The 27,151-nt window shown below is 45.0% G+C and overlaps 1 protein-coding gene across 2 annotated transcripts in view; it reads right to left on the bottom strand.

Annotated features, from left to right (window-relative positions):
• Positions 1-25,448, bottom strand: part of cacnb2a (calcium channel, voltage-dependent, beta 2a) — a 79,723-nt gene extending 54,275 nt beyond the window's left edge. Inside the window, exons 1-2 of one of the 2 annotated variants that reach the window (XM_061239151.1) lie at positions 25,260-25,448; positions 23,212-23,304 (exon numbers count right to left, since the gene is read on the bottom strand). In XM_061239151.1, the coding sequence (XP_061095135.1) occupies positions 23,212-23,304; positions 25,260-25,340 (174 nt within the window). In that variant the 5' untranslated portion in view covers positions 25,341-25,448. Of the gene's footprint in view, positions 1-12,502; positions 12,599-23,211; positions 23,305-25,259 lie in introns of those variants that run through there. The other variant, XM_061239153.1, reaches the window with a different exon arrangement.
• Between the last annotated feature and the right edge of the window lie 1,703 nt (positions 25,449-27,151).

Here is a 27,151-nt window from a genome sequence, read left to right as displayed (position 1 = left end):
TCCTCCGGCCCCCACCGCAAAAAAATATAATTAAATACGATAAAAATAATAACAGTTAAAGTAGGAACGCGAAGCAGCGTCAGTTCAGCGGGCGGGCGAGAGTCGGGCTGGGGCGCTCAGGCCGGGAAGAGCGGGAATTGGGACCCATGACTCGTCAGCGTTCCCGACGTTCCGAACCACAGCCTGAGACGACACCAACATCTGTCCGGGGTGCAGCAGATATCCAATTAAAAGAGCCTGCCTCAACGAGGTGCGGCTAGGGACGCACCGACACTGCGCAACCACCCGCCCTCCCGGGCGTCACACACAACGGAAAACATCTTCCTCTTCGTCTTCTTCCTCCTCTTCCTGTTCTCCCGCGCCCTCCTCTTCCTCTCTGTCCGCTTGTGTACTCCAGCTCTGTGTGTGCCGTGTCACTTCAGGTCTGAACCCCTCCCCGGCATGTCACAGCGAACGCCCAATCACTCAGCGCGGCTTTGATGAAAGCGTTCGAGGCCGGGCTTATGAGAGCATTAAGACATAAATACCAGGGAGAGCGGCGTTAGGGGGCGCTGGAGGGCGCGTAGGGGAGGGGGGCCGCGGTGGGTCCCTGCCACGCGGGGCTGGGGGGGGGGCGTCAGTCGCGGTAGGACGGGCTGGTGAACGCTGCAGTGGTGCACGTCCCAGGTCTGTGGCAACGGAGTGGAATCCGAGCAGGTACATCTGCTTCCCTCTCTCCCTCCCTTCCTCTCGCTCACTCACTCCCTCTCTCACTTTCACACTTTGTTGTTCTTTCCTTCCTATTGTACATATAAGAAGACTCTTCCTCCTCTCGCGGCTGTTGAAAGGAGTGTGGTTGTACCACACCTCTGTCACACACTCACTCTCTCTCTCTCACTCTCTCTCTCATTCGCTCTCTCTGTTCCTCCCTCTGTTCCTTTGGGGGTTCTTGTCTGAAGCTTGTGCTCAGAGCTGGCACCTGTTGTCACAGCATCCAGCGCACTGAGGGACAGGTAACCTGATAGCCAATGAGAACGTGGCCACAACGGAATGATAGCCAATGACAACGCGGCCACAACGGAATGGAAAAAGAGAGACAACGGCAAATATGTTTTTGCACTCTATTTCTGCTCAGTTCTTGCTCTTAAATGCATCTCTCTCTCTCTCAGACACACACACACACACACACACACACACACACACACACACTCCCTCTCTCCTGCCTTCTGTCCATTTTTTTATTCTTCATGTCAATCTGGATTACCTATCCACATCCAGGCTAAATTCTGCTACTATCAGCAGTGATTAGTGTGACTTGATTGAAATGGGATTATGTGGGCTGACCGCAGTCTCCACACTGGTCCTGGGTACGCGGAGTTGTGTTTGTAAACATGTGTCAGCCCCAGGGCCATCTCCCTAAACACAGCTCATACACTGCATTACTGTTAAACAACAAACACCGGCAACTACAAAATACACATAACACATCACCGTCTTGTCTGTGGATGTAAGACAATAATCTGCAAATTTCAGAAGGATACAATATTATTTGTATTTATTTTAAAACATTAATTCAAATTACAAATAATTGTTTTACCAAGAAATTATATCAGATCTTCTCAATAAATAATGTTTTAACGTCTAACCCTTGAGCTTCTGTCCTGACATTTCAAGGAAAGTACAAGCCTAATCATCAAGACAGTTTCACTACTGCACCTACATATTTTTAGCTCAAATGCCATCTGGATAGCAGTGTAACATATGTTCCCTGAATGTACCTTTCATACAGTAGTTCTCATTTAGTAAGTTGTAGTTTTCCAGGTAAGAACAATAGACGTGTAGTTTCTCTTTGCTACCAATTTGCTGCCTTTGACTTGTTACCTTTGAGGAATCCTACATGGAGGAGTTTTGTTGAACTGTCTGTTTTTGTATAAAACATGTTAACAAACAATCCACACCTCTTGATGCATAGGGAATCATTCCTGAATTCACTGCTCATATGAATCACAATCATAATCATAACTTGCATCAGAACTACACATAAATCTCAGATCTGGATGACTTTGCAGGTACAGCTATCATTTAAAAAACCCTCCAATATGAACTATATTCATGAATATGTAAACAATCACTTCACTTTTTCGGTGGGGCATCACTCTAAGCAATAAATCCATACATTAAATAAATAAATAAATAAATAAATAAATAAATGAATAAATAAATCGTGCCGGCGCTGTACTTGGCCAGACAAACTGCATGACGATGCATAACTGGCCACGGGGTCACCTAAGGAACGAGGGTAACAGTCAGCAGGGCACCCCGACCTCGCTCTCAGGAGCAAATTCCCCCGGTCAACAGGAGCGCCGGCGGTCACCCTCCGGCACACTGACTGTAACCGCTGTGACCGCTGGGAGAATATGTCCTGGAGAACACACCCTCCCTGATTGACAAGAGGTCAAAGGCGAGACGAAAGGAGAGTAACAGCGGATCATTATCACACTGATGCCTACATCTTTCGTAGGAGAACTGAACCGAATGGAAAACTGCAGACAGCACAATGTATGTCATATTTGATCTGTCGTCAAGCATATGACCAAACTGCCCTACCATCCTGCAGGCTTTTATTCCAACCCTAACAAAGCACACCTCATTCAACAGCTACATGTCTCTGCCAAATTAGAGAAAACCTCCAAAGTAGAGAAAACCTCCAGGACTGTAGACCTCCTGGAACAGGGTTGGGAAGATCTTCTCCAGAGAGTTGTGTTTCTTTATTTCATTGGCTGTCCAGTCCTACAGGTAGAGTGCTGGCATACACTATACTGACTGATCAAGCTAGTTAAGTACTCCACCAAGGTCATATGAGCTACTGGAGACTGAATGAGCCATGCATGTTACATCAATGTGACCGTGCACATCATGTGCCGCAGAATGCTTACTAGATTATACATCTTCTGGCACACTGATTCCATCATAGGCATCTTTCACCACACTTGCAACTAAAATGCATGTTACATGTCACTAACTAGACTAGACATTATATGACCAGCTGAATATACAGATGAGATCATACATTTTACAGCACAATAACAAGATGATGTAGAACACATTCCAAACTAATACAAATGATGGGACATTGAAGAGAGACCTGTGCTAGGTCATGTTGTCGCTATGACAGATGCTACACCACAATCACTGGATTAAGTGTGCTACTGCATGCCGTACATACTGTATCACACTGATTCAGTCAAACAAAATGGGCCGTAGTCATTACAGCACGGCGACTAGATCATACATGTAACAGCACAATAACTACCTTGGTTACAGCACACTAACTATGTCGATCACAACACTAAGAGCATGGTGACTAGACCACCCGTTACAGAAACCTGGTTAGATGGCATATGTTACAGAACCCTGGATTATATGTGTAACAGCACAATGACAAAATCATACAAGTTACAGAAAACAGATAATATATGTTACAGCATGCTACTCAGATCATGCATGTTACAGTCGAGACAGCTTTCTGCCTTTCTGAGGTGCCGTCGGGGGAAATCACATCTGTCTCACATTCAGATATGAAGCAAGAAGAGAAATGTGACAGTTTAAAAATAGAACAAAAGCCTGTCTTTGTGCACTCTTCAGGCAGACAATGAATCAAGACAGTCAAGCAGCTATGTGATCACAAACCGTGGTTTACAGTTACAGCTGAAAAACGGAGAGCACCTGTTCCGATCAAAACACAACCCACGCGCTTGGACTGCCGTGTTAAAACGTATTGAAATACTACACCTGCCATCCTTTGCTAACACTATTTATAATATTAGAATACAAATACAACTACTGGCATACACCAGTGCAAGTAATGTGAAACTCTTTATGAAGGGAACAAATACCATCCATATGTATTTGCTTTTTTAAGAGGGGAAAATATTCCTGGAAAATCGATGCCGTCATACCCAGAGAAAGTTCAAAGTGAAGGAACGGCTCCCCGGTTTAATGACATCCCAAGGTCACCAGTTGTGCCAAAAGGGAAGTCATTTTCACTTCACTCCTGAGACTCATAGTCTACACAATGGAGCAGCCAGCGGCCCCATGAAATGTACAGCACTCACTGCCAAACAACGGGGGCAGTGCCAGGGAGACCACAGCGAGCGTCAGGGGGCACGGTCGGCTCACGTCAACGCTCACGTATTTTTGGAAAGTCAGTTCAGGTGCGAGGGAGTTCCAGCTCAAACTCCCCTCAGGGACCTGACTGCAGTACCACTGCCGGTACCTCTAGCTCAATTTCTCCACTCTCGCCCACGGAGGGCCCCAACGCGTGCATATGGAGTGTCACGCACGCACGGGCGGAATACGGAGGGGCCAGGGGAAGCCGTGGGCAGCCGGGGCTGGAAAACCTCCTCCAACTGCAAGGCCAAACTGTCATTATCCGCGTTTCCGGAACATTCTGAATGGCGCTCTTCCACTGGAGTCTCCTCAGAAGAGCAGGGTTTCAATTCCAGGGTTAGATTACGCAAAAATAACAAAATGATGAAAAAAAAAAACTGCCTAAAATTTGCCAGACCGCTTCTGTGGCCAATTATCCGCAGTTTCCTTCAGTTTCCAATTTCGTTGGAAATAAGAGGAATGCAGCGTCGCCCGCCAAGGAAACCCACCTCCAGACAGACTGACCTGATTCTGAGACATACACTGCACAGAAAATTGTGATTTCCAGGTCATCTCTGGAGGTTTGAGCTCACTGCCAAACTCATTAGCTGCACCATTTTGTGGAGAAAAAAAACAATATGTTCTGGACTAATGGCCTGATTCTCTTCCTTTGCGGCAGTTCGCTGCATGGGGTTTCTCCAGTGAACACAATTATTATAATTTATTATAATCATAAATACTGCATGCTATCGTCACTGGTTTTAGGGATACATTCATAAAATGTAGGTTATAGCCTACATGCTGGACCTTGGGTATAATTGTTTCTGCTGTTTCATTGGCACCAACAGCACAGCATAACAGCATAGCAGAAGCTGTATAGCACTGCACTTCAGGTAGTGTAATCCCTGAGGGCGAATACATAGATGGATTAAATCTGGCATTTCATATTCATCAAGCTGGCCCTCACAGCTTGTCTCATCAGAATGATTTTCCTTTGTGAGGCTACTGAAGAGAAACAGTTTCAAGATGCTCGGCTTCACGACTGACAATGTAAGAAACACAGTGAGTATGTCACAGAATGGATGAGTTTGGCCTGGCATTGAACATCACTGAGCTATTAAACACATCGTTGCAGTGGTAGAAGTATATCCAATGCCAATGAGAAATGTTTCACATGAGACCTTCTGAGACTGATAGGCAATTTGCTCCCATCCTTCTCTAACAAATAGCACTGTTTTCCCCCCTGTAATACCCCCCTGTAATACCCCCCAAGGCCCAGGAGGACGCAGAAGCTTGCACATATGCAGCAGGCTCGGGGGAAGTGACACAAACACCCTGCTGTAGTCATAAAACTACGAGGTCAGTCCTCTGGCTGAAAGATGCTCTGTGAACAAGGCCATTACTGCTGAATTGTGTCTAAATCTGTGAGCACACACAAACACATATACACACACACACACGTACACACACACACACACACACAGACAGGTCAGTCCTCTGGCTGAGAGATGCTCTGTGAATAAGGCCTTTTCTGCTGAATTGTGTCTAAATCTGTGAGCGGGTAACTAACGCCTCCTGAGCACAAACAGCAGCTGGTGAGCCCTGCAGCATTCACGCATCAGCCCTCCTCCAACCACAAACACACGGACACACACACACACACACACACACACACAGACGCATTCACACACACACACACACACACAGACGCATTCACACACACACACACACACACACACAGACGCATTCACACACACACACACACACACACAGACGCATTCACACACACACACACACGGGGACACACAGACGCATTCACACACACACACACACGGGGACACACAGACGCATTCACACACACACACACAGGGACACACAGACGCATTCACACACACACGGGGACACACAGACGCATTCACACACACACACACACGGGGACACACAGACGCATTCACACACACACACACAGGGACACACAGACGCATTCACACACACACACACACACACGGGGACACACACAGACGCATTCACACACACACACACACACACGGGGACACACACAGACGCATTCACACACACACACACACACACACACACACACACACACACACACACACAGACGCACTCACACACACACACACACACACAGACGCACTCACACACACACACACACACAGACGCATTCACACACACAAACACACAGGGACACACAGACGCATTCACACACACACACACACACGGACACACACACACACACAGACGCACACACACACACACAGACGCATTTACACACACACACACACAGACGCACTCACACACACACAAACACACACATACACACACACACAGACACAGATACACACACAAACACACACACACACACAAACACACACAGAGACACACATACACACCCACACGGACAGAGACACACACACAGACGCGCACACACACACAAACACACACACACACAGGCACAGACACACACACACAAACACACACACAGACACACACACACACACCCACAAGGACACAGACACACACACACAGACACACACACAGATGCGCACACACACACACACACACACACACAGACACAGACACACACACAAACACACACACACACAGGCACACACACACACACGGACACAGACACACACACACACACAGGCACAAACAGACGCAGACACAAACACAGAAAAACACACGCTCAGACACAAACACACAGAGACGCATACACACACAGACGCTCGCAGATACACGCACACACAAACACAGATGCATACACACACAGACACTCATGGACACAGACACAGACACAAACAAGCACACAAACACACACACACACATACAGACATGCACACAGAAACAGACGCAGACACAAACACAGAAACACACATGCACAGCCACAGACACAAACACACACACACACACACGCTGTGCTCATCCTGCCTCCTCTCCCCTGTATATGAAGTCATCTTCATCCAGCAGCAGCTGGGGGCTGTTGGGCACATGTCCACACAGAGGCAGGCAGATTATACAGATTCCCTCAGCACGTGCCAAGGCAGCACTCCCCCCCGCTCCACCAAGGCATCATGGGAAACGGGAAGTCAGGCAAAACAAAGAAACACGGCCTGTCTTCAATTAGTGGAGCTCTCCTGAAGAACAGATCAACAGTGGCTGTTAAAGCCAGAACACTGACTGAACAACAGTCCCAGTCACAGAGCCAAAATACATCATTATTAATAATAATAACAACAACAATAATAATAATAATAATAATAATAATAATAATAAAACACAGCACTTGGTTCCAATAGAGCTGATTTTGTATGCGAAAAGCAGCTTGGTTTTCACATGGGGAGCACATAAACAGAGTAAAGCCGTGATTAATGACAGAAATATGAAGAGATCAGCTGAATTGAAGTAATCAGACATCCCTCGATTATATCCAAACATCTGTGAACAAAAACAGAATTCTTATCCAAGCACAAATGCACATCAGATGTAACATCAAAACGAAATCTTGCATTTTGCAGCAGTTAATTACAAAACTAATTGTTTTGGCTACATTCCATTGTCAAAATCTTCAACTGACAGAATTGTACTGTTAGAGGTATTTACTGAATCTGCTGAAAATGTGTTTTGTAGAAAAATAACTGGTCTGGTATGTAATAAATACTTTCTGCCTCTCTCACACACGTAATGCTGGTATTCCACTGCACACATCATTCTTATGAAGAGAATGGCACAACGTTTTAACTGGAGATGCACAACGGCATCACAATGACTGAGGCGATAAAGAGGTCATTTTGTTACTCAGATACTTACAGTTTAAACACACGTGCACAATATTTAAAATCAAACATTCCTGAATGTAAAACAGTCGGATAAAGTTACGGACAAAATGTCTGTAAAATATTTCATGGAGGAAAGATAGGAGCTATTCAAAATCTGACCTAGTAACGGGATCTGTAGCTCAACAATGTCTGAATTGAATTCTGAGGAAAAGCTTGGTTTTATTTCAAGTTTCTTCTTCGTATTTGCGTTTTGTTTCCAAGGCACATCCCCTCTGCGCATCTGCCAAGTCGCGTGGCGTTTTAAAGATCGAGATTTTCATTTATATAATCGTCCTCCTCAGTTATCGATTCCAATGCCTCGTCTGTGCCAGCTGCTGATAACCTGACCTGAGCACACACCCAGTCACCTGCTGGGGGGCCTGCCAGTCACTCACTGAGGTCATCTCACACAGCGGCCCTGCGGCTTGGAGTCGGTCAACCACTTAACAGAACGGGACAAAACACTATGAACTCTGTTCTGTGCCAAAAGAAAAAGAACGGCGGGGTCTCTTGGTCCGTGGCCTTTGTCAGCTTCGGTGACTCTCTGCTACATGTCTTGTATCGATTGTGCACGGCGTACTGTACGCAGCTCAACGGCTGAAGCTTGAAAGGGTATTATTCACACACTTCAACTGACAATCTGTACCTAAGCAATTCTGCTGCTAGAGACCACTAAAACAAGAGCATTTCTTATGGCGATGACAGTTACTGGCACTGACTGCAACTGCAGTATGAATACTAACCCAGAGGCTGTCAGTCAGAAGCCTTTTTCATAGTTTGACATTTAAAACAAACAGCACACACACACACACACACACACAAATGCACGCACAATGCACCCCAACAGCTCCACAATACTGCTGTAAACAGCTGCACAGGGTCAAACGTGCTAATCCATCCATCGGTCGAACTAAAGCAGCCTCTTTTCTAAGTGCTAATCCCAGCAGCTGCAGCACCGCCACATTAAACGCACGGTGTCACCGCACTGTTAGAAAGATGAGAACAAGTCAGTCAGTACAGGGGCTGGCAGGCTGGCCTGTCTAGACACAAGTCCTACAGACACACTTACTGTATGTAAGGGCAGATTTCAGAGCTTCTCAACTCTCCTGGGACCCTTTATACACCCCCCCTCCTGGGAACTTGGGAACATCATTCTAAAATATGGCAGCAGGATGAAGGCAGTAAACTATGTCACATGTTCAAATTATATTCATAAGGAGTAAATTACACACATTATACATGACTCCATCACACCATCTTTAAGTGTATTTTAAATACTGAATTATAGAATAAAAACACAATACCCATTTGTTCACAATAAAAGAAAAAAAAGATATTTTTTAAAATCTCTTTCTTGTCATATAATAAGAATTACATGGATAAGTCTGAGCTTATTTTGTGAAGAACCGCCCAAGTTATACTTACGGCAGACCCTCCCAATGTGAAAACCCATCTATCCACATGCACACATGCAGTTCTCCCTGTACCAGTTACAGCACTGGGACCTCAGCCTGAGACAGCCAGCTGATCTGACAGCATGACGGAGACATCTAGTGGTAACATTGGTAGGCAGAGCAATGCCCGCATCTACAGATGGTAAATGGTAAATTGTTGGCATTTATATAGCGCATTTATATAGCGCCTGGGGGTTAGGTGTGTTGCTCAAGGACACTTCGACACAGCCCGGGCGGGGGATCGAACCGGCAACCCTCCGACTGCCAGACGACTGTTCTTACTGTCGCCCTGCGAGCCATGTGAGCCATATACAGCCTCTGTGTGAGACGGTACCTGTGTGTGAGACAGTGTGTGTCTGTGTGAGACAGTGTGTCTCTGTGTGAGACATTGTGTCTCTGTGTGAGACACTCTATGTGAGACAGTGTGTCTCTATGTGAGACACTCTATGTGAGACAGTGTGTCTCTATGTGAGACACTCTATGTGAGACAGTGTGCCCCTGTGTGAGACACTCTGTGTGAGACATTCTGTGAGACAGTGTGTCTCTATGTAAGACACTCTGTGTGAGACAGTGTGTCTGTGTGAGACAGCGTGCTTGAGTGGACATGTTCCGTCCCCTTTGCTGGTTGCTCTGAACACATCACACAAGTCACTGGTCTATGCATAGTACAGCTGGGAGAATGTGTTTAGATGAAATTATATGAAATATGTATTTGTTCTGGAATCCAATATTCCCTATTTAGAAATACTGGCAGGGGGAGATGGTCCCATGAAGGGCCAGTCTCCAAGAGAAGACTTAAGGATTTACAGAAATTAGGAAACAGAAGTCACCAGATAACAGGAAGTAAACACACACATCAGTTCTATCCCTGTTTAGAAATACTGTCATTGGGAATTTATGTCATGAAGGGCCAGTGTTCTAGAGAAGACTTAACTGGGTTTTACACAGAAATGAGGACGCAGGCATTTAGTCAACAGATAACTGCAATTACACACAGACAACAGCCCTACTAGGAATAATGAGCACCGTAAAACCAACATCCCAAATTTACAACTGAAGCACAAATATCACAAGGATCATTTCATAAAACTACACACAGTAGTCATTAGAAAGCATGACTTTGACAACAAAGTTTCACAGAGCCTGTTGTGATGTTATTTTCGGAGATGTCTCTCACTTCCTGATGACAGTACTGATAGTGATGTTCTGCCCTTTTAAAGTATTGTTTTAGAGCATGACATTTCTCCAAAGAGAAAACAGAGAGAACTTGTTAATGCGGTGTGGAGAGAGTGCGAAAAGAATGAAGATAGTGCACTCTCAGAAACAAAGTGGAGGTACGTTTTTGGTCTTCAAGGATCAAATTTCCCAAATGTACCAGGAAAGTACAGTACATATGTTCTCTTTGGGTACAAATGAGTAGGTTTACCAGGCCAAAAATACTGGCTAGGGGTAAAATTGCACCTATAGCAACAAGCATTTGTACCTTTTAAGGCACTTTTCGTACCTTTATTTGGGAGAGTTTAGGATCGATAGCAGCTGGATGAAAGTCTCAGTGGAGATGTGCAGCTCCAGCACATCCCTCCAGTGCAGAGGCATAGATACACTGCTGAAGGATCCTGTCCACTGGGTGGTCATTCATTTATAGAAAACACATGTATATGTGCGTGTGCCTGTATATTTCCCCTGTCCCCTGTAAGGAGAAGGGCTTTGGCACAATTAACCAGACAGGGGGGGTTGTCAAATAAAGGGGTATCAGTTCACTTTCAACTGTGTTTACTGGCAAGCCAAAGGCTGCCCTTTCATTGCAAACGCCTGGAAAAATTACGCTCACCGTTCGTACGGCAGATATAACCTTTCACTTTTCCATCCATTTCTGAATCACGCGGAATGTAGCGGTGATTTATTATGCTTTTCTCAGGGAATAAACACGCTGCCGCTCTTTCCGACAGCCCTGAGAGGACCTTCAATGGCTCAAGGTCGACACAAACCACCAATTTGTATTCCTTTCACTTCAAACACAGCCTGCTGTTTAACTTGTAATAAAATCCCCCAGCAAAACGACCCAGACTTGCCCAATACCATATTTTTCACAGGAGGCAATGATGTCACATGGTGAAGCACTGCCCTGTCATTTTACACTGAGCAGGCTTAAACACTCAGAGGGAAATCTTTAATAGGCTTCATGCAGCACTCCATTAAGAGACAAGCATGTGTGCTTACTCTAGTGCTATCTGTCTAAAGGGACTGTTAAAAGCAAAACAAAAAGGCTAGACAGTCACATAAACCACCCGCAGGACAAATTCAACAAACAAACTCAGCTGTCACCTCAGCGTGTGGAAAATGTCTAAACATGTAAAATGCTTTTTGCCGGGAGCCCAAAAATGGAAAGTAAAACGGAGGCGTCCAGTACTGACGAAGCGCTGTGTTTGTCCCGGGCTCAGCATCGCTGCAGACGAAGAGAACATTAAGCCTCTCCTGCCGGTACTGCATGTCAACAACGCCTGCAGAAAACCAGCCCAGCGAGCAAGCTAACACCCGGCACAAACACGCAAACGCTCAGATCTGGCTACAGGTATTCTGCAAAGATCTACAGGTATCCGGCGAGGCAAACACTGCATTCAGATAAGCCAGGCGTTCCGGGCAGGCTCTCTCAAACACGCTAAAAGAATCCTTCTCCCAGACACAGCAAAGTAAGACACATGCAGTGTGTCTCTGACCTGCTGGGCAAAGCAATGCCACCTCTCTGTCTCTCTCTCTATCTCTCTCACACACATGCACACAGATACATCCTCTTCACATTTGATATCGGGTGAAAAAGATAAGAGAGAAAACGGAAGGTCCTGGGAAGCAGCACTGAAATGCATCACAGAAACATACACTCTCTCACTCTCTCACTCTCTCTCTCCCTCTCTCTCACTCGCTCACTCTCTCTCTCTCACTCCCCCCTCTCTCTCACTCTCTCTCCCTCACTCCCTCTCTCTCATGCACTCTCTCTCTCACTCCCTCTCTCTCTCTCTCTCTCTCTCTCGCTCTCTCTCCCTCTGCCCGGCATGTATCTGTGTGAATAAAAGATGAGAGACTCACATAGGAAACCTGTACTCTCCGCCGATGTCCCAGCCCACAGCACTGCATGAAGAGGGCGGGCGGTGTGTCAGGGATCCGCCGAGGGGCACGCTCAGCCTCTGCCCATGCCCCAGCTCCCCCCCCACCCCTTCACACCGCGTTTCGGGCTGGCCTCCTGGGCTGCCCGTTTCCATGGAGAAGCAGGTGCGCCCCGGCGTCCCGCGGCGACGGGCCGGTACCACGGAAAGCGCCGGCACGGCGAAGCATGTCTGCGTGAACGACCTCCTCCGCTATCCCGCCAACCGCTATCCCCCCCCAAACGCTGCCAGTGCGGCCAGGACCGGCAGAACAAAGTTCACGCTCCGGCCGTACTCCTCCTGCTGTTGCTTCTGCTGTTCGGTCAGCACCTCCCCCCCTTCCTCCCTCCCTCCCTCCTCCTCCTCCTGCTTATTAATATGGAAGCCGTCCTCTCCTGCGCACGTGGGCGAGCTGTGGGATTGATACGTGGCGTAAATGTCGTTTTCTGACGGCTGTGGCGTGTCCCCGCTCCGCCCCGCAGACACCCCTCCCCTGGGCGCAGGGCGATGGCACCAGGGCCGGGGACGGGACTCTTCCAGGAGCCCGGAGGGCGACGCAGCCTCAGAGCGACCGGCGGCGAACGCTGACCCTCTCTCTCATCTCCCCTTCCCCGTCCGGCCCCCGGAGATGATGGAGCCCCGACTCTTTCATTCACTCTGGATTCCTCAGACTGCGGCGTCTCCTCTCTCCCTCAATCTCCCCCCCCCACCCCCCTACACCCCACCCCTCCTCGCCCCTCCCTCCCTCCATGCCCTCCCCTCCCCCCCCCCTCTGCTCTGTTTTGACGATACGTGTCTCAAGTCACCCCCCTGCCCAAGCTTCTCATTACCTGAGTCACTTTATCTCACGGTGAGAGAGGGGGAGAGGAAGAGGAGAGAGGGGAGGAGGGAGAGAGAGAGGGAGGGAATGAGGGAGGCTGTTGCTGTGCATTTGTGCTGCTTCATTGTTGCCACTGTGCTGCATAGCAGAACAGGTAGCCGCTAGCGGGAACAGGAAATACTCCGGCTGAATTTAAATTTGCCTCTGGCTCCGGCGGCTCAGCGCTAACGCTAATGTGAGCGCTAACGCTAACGGTCCCGCGGTCTGCGCGTGAGGGGGGGCAGCAGATGCTGCTGTCATGTTCTGCACTCTGTGCGCTGGCACAGCGGGGATCGACCTATCAGCACACAGCAAAGGCAAAGCCCTGAGTAAGCCTGATGACAGAAACAACAAAACACAAACAACACTGCATAATGGTCCGCATGTTATGGTTGAGCTTGTGGCATATAGTAAGCACAAAATCTGTAAAAATGCAGGAATGTGTGTATGAAAAGGCATGAATATGCTCACTGCTGTTCAAATGAGAAGGTTTGGATAGTGTTAAAACTCAGGCTCACACAAGAGCATTCCCCCAAAAGTGCTTGTCTGCATTCTCATGCCTATAATTGGAGTATGTCGAGGGGCTAACTACAACTCTGACTCTGCAGGTTCTGAAGGAGAAAGCATCCACATGTAGTTTCTCCCAGGAGTTCACTTCTGGATCACTTTGGATTCTGTCCTTTGTTACTACCACACCAACAATAATAATCATAATAATTATACAAAAATAAGAATAGTAATATGCACAGGTGACACTGAGCTTGTGTTGACAGTGTGAGCACTGTGAGTGGCAGCTGAAGTGTGTTGTATTTGTGCTTCTCTCCTCCACAGATCACAGATCACACGTTGGGATCATCTCTGGCCCCTCTTGGGAACAGAGATGTCAAAGCACTGCAGATTTTATTCATTTATTTACTTAATAACCTTTATTTATGCAGGGTTAGGTTGAATGGCCATGCATTCTCTTTTGCATGCCTTTGGAGCCCGGATTTGAACCCAGGACCTTCTTGCTGTGAGGTGACAGTGCTCTCCACTGCACCACTGTCCCTCCAATGAGAGCCGAGATGAGAAGCACTGTCCCTCTGAGGGGCACTGGTGGCATGTCCGGGTGGCAAATGAGATATCACACAAAGCTACTGTAATTCATTGCAGCCTAGATTCATTAAAACGCAGGGCCTTCAGCAAGTACTCTGTATTCAACAAAACGCTTAGCTATCTCTCTGAAAACCCACCGACACAAGAATCAGGAACTTATTACTGAATCAGTTACACTTGAATTCTTGCTACCAATTAAATTTCTCGAAAACGTCACAGGTTGGTCTCCTGTTGAAGACGACAGCTAAAATGAAAAATGTACAACATATTCCTTCTAGTGAGATGATCATTAAACTCTTTGCTTGATTGGAGGACTTCAGTTGAGTGCCTTAAAGTCGGCCCTCAGTCTCGTGATTTAAGAGCACCGCTGAAAATGATGCCACTTTAAAACCCTGCTTTGACGATGCAAGCAGACCTCAGCACATCTTTTGAAAAGAACAAATGGTCCTGAACTCCACGTCCGGAGGATATTCTGACAGGGGCTGAGTTCTACAGACAGGGAACCATCATTCACTCTCACCCCAAGCCCAGATGCCTTTCAAGTCTAATCTCCCTCTCTGCTAGTTTCCTGGTGCTGTGAATGTGTGTGTATGTGTGTTTGTGTGTGTGTATGTTTGTGTACTGTATGTGTACTTGTGTGTGTGTGCGTAAATGACACGCACGCAGGCTAGTGGCTCTCATTTTCACAAGTTTGCTGAAATGAAGATGTGATTCCTTTCCTCTGACACAACATCTTTCATTCTCAAGGCTAATGCAGCAGACTGCCAGCGCTCAGTCACTAGTCCACACCCCATGTCTGCTTCAACTGCCACTGTCTCCCTGACACAGCTGCATACAGGGACCAGGAAACGTGTAGGGATAGTACGGATCCCTCAGGAATGCTGCGATAACCGGAGCACTGTTTTTCTGCTGTTTTTATTTACATTTGCTTTTGTTCTTACACTAACTGTAAAGGCTTGGCAGCGTTTCTGCCGCTGCCTGTCCCGTTAAACAGCACAATCGATCACTTGGACATCCTGAACCCGCAGGCAAAGAACAAACGCTCCGCACAGAGTCATTTTTCTAAGAGCTGCTATCTCAACGGGGGGGGGGGGGGGGGGGGGGGGGGGATTATGCAAGCCTATCTATCTTGCATTTGACATTGTGGTTAAGAAGCTATAAGGTGACACTCGGATGAATCACACACCCAGGGTGTCATACAATAAACACCAACGCTGCTGACTTCAGAATGCATTTCATATCAGGATCACTTTACTTTATTGAGAGGAAAATGAGAGATGAATTTTGAAAGGGAAGAGTTTTATGGATACGGATGGCACAATGCAGCAAAATCAATTTGTGTCTCCAAATCTCAAGCTGCTATCATATTCACACTTTGTTTATGCATGGCTTCACTGCAAGGAAAAAAAGATTAAATGAAATATCCTTGAGCAGTGTTGCACCACCAGATGGCAGTGTGGTTCACTCATCAGAAGGGCTTCTCACTGTGATGTTCCTCGCACCTGAAGCAGTCTCACAACGATCACACCCCTTCAGTTCTACAAGCAAGACAGCAACACATTTACCTGCCAATGCACCATGGACTTGTAATGTGAAAGAGCTGTAATCACACCTCACTTATTGACAGTGTGTAAAGGGTGAGGAAAAAAAAGTGTCTTTGTATGTCTAAGTTATGTGTGAATATTTGATCTGAAGTCATTCCTTATAGAGTCAGAAAGCATTGACCCATCAAAGAGAAACTATCACAGTTTCAGCATTTCTGTTCTGCATTCTTTCTTGTGTTATTTTCTATTAAACTTGTAATGCAATCCACAAAGTAACAAGTAACAAACCACAAAAATAATTCACAACAATAATGGCAATAATAAAATAACAGACACAAAGCAAAGCCTCTCCGTCAATGTTGCGTTTACTGTAGAAATCTCTTTTTCTTTTGCAGGGGTAAATTCTTCAGTCTCTGGCCAAAAGAGGTGCTTCCATCACCTTGTCTCTCTGCCATCAGTTATGAAACACTCCAGTGAGTCAGCCCAGATTACCAGTACAGCTCCTTATGCAATTCCGCTCTGCATCAGAAGGAAACCTTAATCTTAATTATCAAAAAAAGCTTTCCTGTCCCTCCCCCATACTCAGCCTCCACTCCCCCCAAAAAAGAAAGGCCAGCTGACGTTTGAGGAAATACCCAGGGGAACAGAACACAACTCCCCCCCTGACCTCCCTGTGTGACAGAGACCCCAGTACCCAGCCAGTTCCCCCTGAACACAACTTCCTGCTCTCCACTGATTGGCCACCCCCTCTGTCATCATAACTAATTAGCACGTGGACAAAGAATGCAGTGATCTTAAATTAAAAGACTTGTGGTTCTTAATCTCCTACAGATCTCTTTCTGAAGTCAAAGCACATAACCAAGGTTCTGTAAGTGGAGTACATTTTGAACATAAAAGGACAAAATATAAAGCCCCAACTTCTGGTAAAGACACAGCGATTCAGTAAAAAAATACAATGAACACTCCTCCAGGATGCTGTAGAAAATATAGAATCTTGGAACATATCTTTAACTAAAACCAAAATAGTCTTTCAGATAAAACCTAACTGAACAATGTTTGCCTGAAAAGTGTGCTTGACTGTAATCGTAGTATGTGTACACAAGGCTGAAATCAGGTTTCTATTTCAAGTTGACAGCAATCAAAATGAATCATTTGTTGCTGTTTATATGAACAAAACAACTTTCTACTTATAAATCAGTACAGTGAACATAATATACCCGGCAACAACATTTTGATTATAACACCCAGAGGAACACATTTTTGGGGCATTACAAAAGAATAGTCCAGAATGGCTGGGCTGAGAATGTATGCCAGCTGACGTGAGGGTCACCAGAGGATTCTGGGAAAAAGGCAGACAGAATATGCTGCTGATTTGCTATTGGGGGATGGGGATGGAGTGACAGGCAGGGCGGGCGGGGGCATAACTGTAAGCCAGCGCAGTTTTTAAGAGGCAGTCTGGATGTGACACATGAATGGGGGCATCGGGATAGATGATAGACTGGCCCTGCCCACAGCTGATAGGGCTGCTCCAGAAGTCCATGGGTCTGCCTTGCAGACAGGCAGAGTTTACCGGGCTGATTAACCACAGCTAGTCCAGAGAGACATGGGTTTAGCTGTGGCTAATCAGCCCGCTAAACTTTGCCTGTCTGCAGAGAGAGACATGGGTTTGCCTTGCAGACAGGCAGAGTTTAGCGGGCTGATTAGCCACAGCTAGTCCAGAGATCCATGGGTTTGCCTTGCAGACAGGCAGAGTTTAGCGGGCTGATTAGCCACAGCTAGTCCAGAGATCCATGGGTTTGCCTTGCAGACAGGCAAAGTTTAGCGGGCTGATTAGCTACAGCTAGTCCAGAGAGACATGGGTTTGCCTTGCAGACAGGCAGAGTTTACCGGGCTGATTAGCCACAGCTAGTCCAGAGAGACATGGGTTTGCCTTGCAGACAGGCAGAGTTTACCGGGCTGATTAGCCACAGCGCACAAGAAAGCAGATATGGGCACAACCTGTCCAGTATTGTCTAGCTAGAGGGAGGATTTTATGGCAGAGCAAGGCCCTAATGGTTAGAATAGTCAGACCGAAGCGCTGTTTTGTAAGGCCCTTATGGTTAGAATAGTCAGATTGAAGCGATGTTTTGCTCCACAGAACTAAGTGAGCAAATAAAGAAAGGGCCTGAGGGACTGGGGAGTGCAGAGAGCTGTCATCATGCATGTTATAGTTAATGAATTATGGGCTATGTGATGACTGCATACAGCCATATGTAGCCCTGAAAGGATGTGAGTTACTTCCTAGACAGCACACTGAGAAAAGCAACATAGGGCTGATGTAGGCTGTCGTTTTCCATCTATGGGAGGTAGTCTCAATGTAGCGTGGAGGTAGTTTGGCCATTATTGAGATGCAGCAGCTAGATCACTTACCACCTCCAAACCTCCATGTTAAAAATTGTGACCACTTCCCGCAGGTGGAGCATGACATTGCGCCTACGTTGGCCCCATGTAGCTGTCCTGTCAGGGATTTTGTTTGTTTATTTGTTTGTTTTGAATCTGACCTTTTTTGTTATTTGGCATTATTATTTGACATTTAGATTGGATACATTAATACATTTCAGAGATCTCAGAGAACAGTAAGTCTTTCGCCTCAGGCTCTCATGCAGAGGGGGCATCAGATAATTTACATACTCTCTGGGAAGCTGAACACAATTGTTTTTTTTTGGTTTTTTTCTAAGAAATGGCCAATGGAAAAAAACTGCCTGAGAAAATTATTTATCTATTTCATTTTTGCATTACCACTACATCCTGTTAGGTCAAAGGACAAGTCCAGATACTACACTACACTGCAGAACACAAACACAATATCTCCAGCACCTTCAGACATTAAATAAAAACTGTTTAAAATGTTTCTAGGTTAGTATCACTGCCCCTAAATTCCAGTTCCTCTCAGGCTGAATAAAAAAAAGAATTGTTGGCTCTAACCAAAGGACATCAGGTACACCTGGTGCAACAACATGTTTATTGCAATGTGGTCTGTCATGCCAGACATGAACAGCACTTTGTGTCATCAGTTTGTACACTCAATTTCTCACTGCTATGGTTACGGTAAAGGAAGTCAAAGGTCTTGTTCCCATGGCGACATCTGGCAGATCATAACTGAGAAGAGAGCATCTACAGGCTGGCAGTTACGTGAACTGCGTGAAAGGTTCCTGGATCCGTTCTCTCTGTAATTTAAAGATGTAACATACACTATGAGGTAAACGGGTCAAAGCACCACAACAAAAACAAAATCAGAAAGTGTACACACACAAAAAAATATAATAATAACTACCTCTAGGGATACAGGCCTACTGTAAGTAAAGGTATAGCAAAATGCAAAGTAAAGGACCTAGCCTGAGATTTGTATAACTGATGTTCTACTGTAATAGAAAATGACTCATTCGAATAGATTTGCAACAGCATGGGTTCTCTCAATCATTGTAAAAATATGAACATGATGGTTACCGGTTAAGTTATTCATAAATGTCATTACACAACCATTATGGTGCAATCAAAACATGTAATTATAATCATAAATTCCGATCAAACATGGCAACCATCGAGGTGCAAATATTCTGCTAGAACAGAAGAACACAGCTCCAATCAATCAAAATAACACAAAAGTACATTGACTCATCTTAAAAAATGTAAAAGTTTCCCATCTGTGACTCAACTGTGTAAAAGAGATTTATTGTGTTTTATGGGGCCAGTAAGAATAGAAACGCGCACACAGAGCGACCCCACCAATGCCGTGGTGGTAAACAGCCTAATCTCCTCCCCCACTCTCCGGAGCTGCTGGGCCCCACAGCCAGTCGCCCACTCCTCTTCCTCACAGCGACCCGGCTCTTTCTCTGCCCGCAGCTGCTCCTGATCAAACTCCCATCCTGACAGGCTGGACCTGCAGGAATGCTCCTGACCTGAACAGTGTGTCTGGCTCCTGAACTACAGGGCTGAACGGGCAGGTCTGCCAGTGGACGAATCCACACAGATGAGTCAGGTTCTGAAGTGTTTGGAGAGACAGCGGGAGTGAACACATGCAAGAACAATTTTGAGCCACACACAGGACCCAATTACCATACTTATAAAAATGTTTTAAGGCATTCCTTAATCAACGTGTTGTTTAAGCCTTTTTGTGAAAGAAGAATGACACTTTTGAGAAATGTATTTAATAAACAGTGACTAAACCAGTGTAAATTTGTATTCCCTTTGCGTCATTTTGTCTATTGCCAATACAGTTTCTTTGAATACAAAAGATAAAGATGAGAAGTTGAGAAAAAGGATATATATATCAAATATTTTTGCATAAAAGTAATTTTTATATTACTATAAAATTCCAATCATGTCTTGGGTATATCTGACCCAGGCTAACAGTTTCACAACCCCCCCCCCCCCCCTTTCATTTTTCTTTTTGACAATGATTTTTGTGATAGGTTTTGCAAGAATGCAAAATGTAAACCTTATAAACCTAAAGTTGCAATTGCATAGATACTGGAAAGGTGAAAAAAAATTACACAGAAAAATAAGGAGGTTTATTCGGTGTGAATGGTTCAAAAGACAGTGAATTTTGTTTCAAAGTTAATGTCTGCAGTAGATGATGAGCATAATCTGCTTAGCATATTCCCAAAGGCCTCTTTCAGAAATACTGTATCTCTAAAATGAAGACTTGTCTGCTCAGGGCCTGCTCAGTTCCTGATGTCCAGCAATCTCCCTGACCACCGCTCCTAGCTAGAGCACATCTATGGCTCATGCATTGAGCTTTATTCAATGTCAGCACAGAGACTCTGGGAGCATGACGGCCATTGCGACCGCTCTAATAAGGTGGCTGGCATACACAGAGGGAGTGTGGGAACAGGAATGTGACAGCTTCGCAGGGAAAGGCCCTGGATCGTCTGGCACGTCTTCTTCCCGAGAGACCTGCCCCGGTAGACCACTGCGCCTCCACGCTAATCCCCCAATCCGAGTGCCATTTATCCGCCACAGGCCAACACTTCCCACTCGTGCTTTTCATATACCGTAACTCAGCACCGCACAACCACCAATACACCCCACATTTTATTCTGAACAAGGAAAAACATGAACACCAAACAAACAAACATTCCCCGATATAATCTCAAGACTATATCTGGGAATGCCAATTAAGAGTTACATCAAGTCTATCCTTGAGATAAATAAAGCAGGTCCCCTGGGATTGTGTAAAACCCATAAATACTTCTGTCTAGTTGCTGATTAAAAATAAAATGGAAATGGCATACAATGTACAAACCTTTTGAAGGTGTTACAAAACTAGGCAGTTTGGGAAAGTCCCAGTACTAAAAATAACCGATTGTGGAAGTTACAGCAAATTACAATAAAACTTTAAGGCTGCTGTCTGCTCTTAAAGAAAAGGAAAGCCAGAGCGCTAGCCGGTGAAAAGCTAACAGTCTTACACATGAGGAAACTGAGTGTAGCACTGTAAGAGCATTTTTGCATCCGCCCACCCACCCAGACCAGACCCAGGACCGCATTATTAAATATGCAGATAGCGATCACACGTGCCATATTGTTGTTGTCACCCCTCGTATCCTCTCTGTTTCCACTTCCTATTTAAGCAGCACCCTCTGCCTCTTCCTGCTGCCCCCTGGCTCTGGTCCCCAGCCCCAGAAGGGTCCTCATTGTCTCCTCCAAAAAAGGCAGAAATATTCTGGAAGGCACCGCCGCGGCTCCCAGGATGCACTACGGCCGCCCTCTAGCTTGTCTCAATAGTTCAGCTCAACAAAGACCAGATATCTTCAATGAACACAAGCCATTCCCTTGAGGCCCACTTTGTAACAGGTCCAAACATTAGTCCTCCGAGCTCTTGCATAAAAACAGTGCTACTTGCCCAGCTGTGACTAAAACTGCCTTAAAAGACTGTAAACAGTCTGGAGAGCACAAACTGGATCCACATTGTAGTATCGCACCTTTCCTCTTTCTAGTTTAACCTCCTACTTGGTCATCAAACTTGGCCCTGTGGGAAGCCTGTGCCTGCTGGTTTCCATTGCAGCCATTCTCTTGAAATGGCTGCAACTCTTGAGATAAGATTAGCAATAAGCCAAAAACAAGTTATTTCAGAATTTCTTCCTTAAACTTACAGTACCTGATTGCGACTTGGCTCAATGATTTAGTTTCAGTGACTTTTACGAATTAGGACAACATTAAGTATACCTGTCAATATACCTGACATTTCTAACATAATGTATGGTAAAGCATGCCTCAATAGGAACAGTTATGAGCTTGTTACCAAACAGGAGCTGCAGTTGTGGTTGGAACAGTACCCAGCATGCACAGGGGTTTGAAAATACCTGTGCTACAGCACTACCGATCTGTCATGTCATCTGCTCTGTTTCATCCGTGTTGTCTATACACAGTTCTCTTTCCTCTTTCCTTCCAGACGTTTGTTTGGAAAAGGCCTTAATTTAACAGCACTGCAGTTTTAACTCTGAGAGCATGTTTATACTACCACCTGAAATTACATAACCCAACCTGAAGTGGTTTAGTGAAAGGAACAAAATGGCCACTCAGTTGGCACCTCCTGAGTCTGAGATGAGACTGGGGATGTTGTCCAAACAGTGCATTTCTTCAGAGGGAACACTTCATGGACAAAGGAATGAGTTTGAGAACTACCTAAATAGGCTTGCTTTCCATTATGGGACATCTCCCAGAAACACACTGCCCTTTAGTCTCCCTTACAGGGAGAGAATTAATGCATAAATAATGAAACAATCTGTAAAGACAGTCTCTGATCAAACGCGGTTACCATTCCAGAGCTGCACAAATCTAAAATAATATGCTGTCATTACAAGCCCAGAGGGATGATATCTTCTCACATTTCTACAGCTGTGCAAATCCAACCTGAGTCACCAGTGCTATGGTCCGTTGATAGAGAAGGTGTCACGTCTGAAAACTCACCCCCGGAACAGAGCGCACACTGAGGGATCGTGCCCATTAATTTACTCTGAGGGCCACAGCAAAGAAGCAATGTTCTCCAAACATACATCAGGTCTAAGTCACGGTCATAAAGTAGGTAATGGTTCATTTATTATTCTCAGCGTTCAGGGAAAGAAGACCTACAGCATGCTGTGCTGCTGCAGAGGCGTCAGGCCCACGCACTCTCACCTGTCGGACGAAGCTGTTGGAGGTGGTGTCTGATGAGGTGCTGCCATCGGAGCCTTTAAACCTGCCTTTTCTGCGCGCTCCTTTTCCACGAGACTGTAGAGGCAGCAAAAACATAACTAATCACGTGCCAATCAAAGCACATAACCAGCAATGCTCAGACATAGTTTGAATATATTCATAACAGCTACATTCTCCACTGGGTTCAAACATTAGCTCACTCATGCTAATTATCAAATTAACAAACAAACACTGTCCTCTAATATATTTTATTATGAAATGGTCCTCATTTATTCACTTGTACAGTTGTTGTTTGGGGACATTTCCCTGCTGATTGACCAACACTGCAATCCAGTAAAGACAATGTTTTGCCCAATAAAATATCAGTTGATACTGATGACAGGATGGTGATTAGTAATAAGCAAAAAGCAGGCTAGTCGGAGCTTGAACACAATCCAAGTTGCAGCAGAATGAGCTCTGTTGAGTTCAAAGTGAAATGCTGATATGCGGAGGTGCTGTGGGCGATGTTACTGTCTCACAGATCTGGTGAATGGTGCTGAAATCTGCCTCTGTCAGTTGTCTGTTGTCTGTCAACATGAGTTTCCTGATGAGACACTCTGGTTTTCACCCATAACTCAAAGCCTGCTGTTAGTTGTGACTGTGAGCTGTGCATGTGTTTTGGACTGATGCGCTGTCCAGGCCTTCTGGATCAGACGCCCATGTGGTCATGTGATATCATGGCTATAAAATGGACATGATTTGAACTTTCTATTTTACATTTGAACTAAACTGTTTGGTTTCTGTTTTTTTTTTTTATTCTGTTTTTTGAATATGCAATTAGTTTTTTAAGGAGTAATTGAGTTTTACAATTCTGTTTATTTGTGTTTTGGAACCTACAGTGTGTGAACATCAGAGTAAAACTATGCTAACAAGGAAACTGGTTGTGCTAAAATTGGTCTCCCATGGCAACAGCAAAAACATTTCTCCCCTATAGCCTAAATCGCCCTTTCTTCACCGATCATTCATCGGGAACTATACATTATGAATAAAAATCGAATATTATTCTGCCCATTACACCAATGGCTATTTCAAAAAATTTAAGGGTACCAAATAGGCCTGATTTAGGCTAATATTTCGTCGTGCAAGCACTCAAGACAAAATGTATCGGCAAATTTCCAACATCTAAAAGCATAAATCAATGACACTTACAGTTTTAGAAATAGACTATTAGTAGGCAAATTCTTAGATAAACGTTATTAGACATCATTGCACATACTTTTGTGAGACACACGTAGGCCTGTCTTAATGGACAGCAATGTGCGCCCAGCTCTTAAGAGCACGTAGTCAGTTGAGAAAGAAGAGTAGATGATATGAAGTAAAACTTGCAGTTTTGCCAGCTGTTTCCAATATGATTAGGCTTCTCAAGCAAACTAAAAACAGAACTGTCTATAACAGGTGGTGTCTCACATCCAACGTTCCTTTCCTTAACGGAAATGTTACCAAAGCATGCCAAGGGCTACTTAATCATGAAATGTATCTTCGATTTCATTGGGATACATGCTTCAATCATCGTGATGTTTGTATGTACCTCAGCAATGACACAGAGACAGAGATAGCGCCATCTGCATTCTGTTGTCCTTTTCTGCATAGGCTACATCGCGTTAATTTGGCACCGTGTGGGCGAGATTGAAATACAAGCAGTTAATCTTAATGTACTAAAATAGCCTATTTACGTTTTTTAATGCACAGTGCGACAGCGACGTGTCACATGTGCAAGCGATAACTTGCTAAACTGACAAGAGGAGAAATTAATGTGTCATTTTTCACACCGGGAATTAACGTCCTATGAAATGTCGTTTTACGTAAATGAGGCTACTTACGTTTGACCAATCCCTGCGCAATTCAGTCCGTTGTTAGGATGCATTATGAGGAAAGCAAAAACACTGTTAAATCGGCGATGCTCTAGAATTTTTTTTTTTACCTCGAGTTCACAAATTAATAGGCTAAACAAACAACACATCTATAAACAAACACCAAGCAGCCAAGCCTACCTGTATACTGGGGTTTTCAAGTGTGTCCATGTGGATTTCTTGAGAAGTTGAGGGGGTCTTTAACATACTGTTCTGAACCATTTGAAGAGTATCACAGCTTCAGATTGTCGTTGATCAAACGTTACTAATCTCGCAGAGGCAGATCGGTGCTCAAAACAATACTCTCCAGTTTATCTTAAATAAACACATACAGTACGCTAAGTCTTTCACATGTAACGCTGAATCACTTTGTAGTTTCCTAGTTCACCACAGCCCCCGCTGCCGTAGTCTAATTTAAGTTTGAGTCAGTCTGAGCACAGTCGGGAAGAGGACAGAAGGAGGAGCAGTTTTCGTAAAGGACAAGTGAATTTCTGAGAAGCACTTGCTTCCATCCCATCTTTATTGGAAAGTCGTATTTCACTGAGTTCACAGTGGAGCTGCACCAACGAATGCGTCTCTGTGGCGCCGACTCCCACCACCTACCTAGTCGAAGATACCTTGTTACGTGTGTTTAACCAAGGCTCGAACGCCGCCGGAGGCAGGATTGTGCCCCCGTAAAATGTAATCTGGGACCACCGATAAAGCAATGAGCGTCATGTCGAGAGCAGCAGACTTTTTTGCAGCGAGTAAAATGCTTTGTAAAGTTCATTATTAGTGTGTATTATTTCTGTTCACAACAATTATCCAAATAGCTGTTTAAAATAATTCAGTGCATTGGAATGAATTGATGGTTGATAAAAGAAACATCTTTAAAAAAGACAAATGGTTGTGAGAACGAAGCCTATACAAAATAGCTTGCTGTAAACATATGTTCCAAAACGTCCAAAATGCCAGTACATGTAAACTTTGTATCTATAGCTCAATAACCTAAGTATATACACTCACTGAGCACTTTACACCTACTTATTCATCCAATTTTCTAATCAGCCAATCGTGTGGCTGCAGTTTTGTTCGCAATGGCATGATTGTTGGTGCCAGAGGAGTTGGTTTGAGTATTTCTGTAACTGCTGATCTCCTGGGATTTTCACACACAACAGTCTCTGGAGTTTACTGAGAATTATGGTGTAATGGTGTGGGGAATGTTATCTTGGCACACTTCAGGCCCGTTAATACCAATCAATCATCTTTTGAATGCCACAGCCTATTTGAGCATTGAACAATGAACAATGAACAGAAATGAAAAAACACATCCAGTAACTTATCTATGCATTATTATTATGTAATTATCGCCTATTATAGCCTACAGTACCATGGTTTATCACCTGATCATAACCTGACAATAAAATATCACAGGATTCTTATTGTGAACAGGTTATACATTATTACATTACTGGCATTTGGCAGATGATTAGACTAAGCAGGAGACAATCCTCCCCGGGAGCAATGGAAGGTTAAGGGCCTTGCTCACGGGCCCAACGGCTGTGCGGATCTTATTGCGGCTACACTGGGATTCAAACCACCAACCTTGCCTGTCCCAGTCGCCTTAACCACTACACTACAGGCTGCCCTGTAGGTTATGGTTATGGTTATGGTTTATACAGGATTTTAATACATTTTTTGCTACAACCTGAGCCTGAGGAATAAGTGACCTTGTATACAGTAGTAGGCCAAATTATGTTCTGATTTCTTCAGGGGTCCCTGTCTGACAAGTAATCCCACCACTTAAACCAATTAGATGCAGGAATATGGCTTGGTGCTACCTAGTCTAAGAGAGAATGATTGTATCCAGCATCCCTTTAAGTTATTCCTGGTCCTAAGCTCTCTAGCTTTTCTGGACAAAGGTATGTAAAAGTTAGAGAGCCCAGATGCTTTCGTCCTGTAAGGGAGTTCTCTTCCACTGCTTCTTGCTGAGTGCCAGATTCCTTTTTTCAAATAATGCTTATGTTATGGACCAGATGTTTTTGACATACTAT

This window comes from Conger conger, chromosome 4 (genome assembly GCF_963514075.1).
Source record: "Conger conger chromosome 4, fConCon1.1, whole genome shotgun sequence".
NCBI classification, from domain to species: domain Eukaryota; kingdom Metazoa; phylum Chordata; class Actinopteri; order Anguilliformes; family Congridae; genus Conger; species Conger conger.
This window is presented reverse-complemented; position numbering and strand designations above follow the sequence as displayed.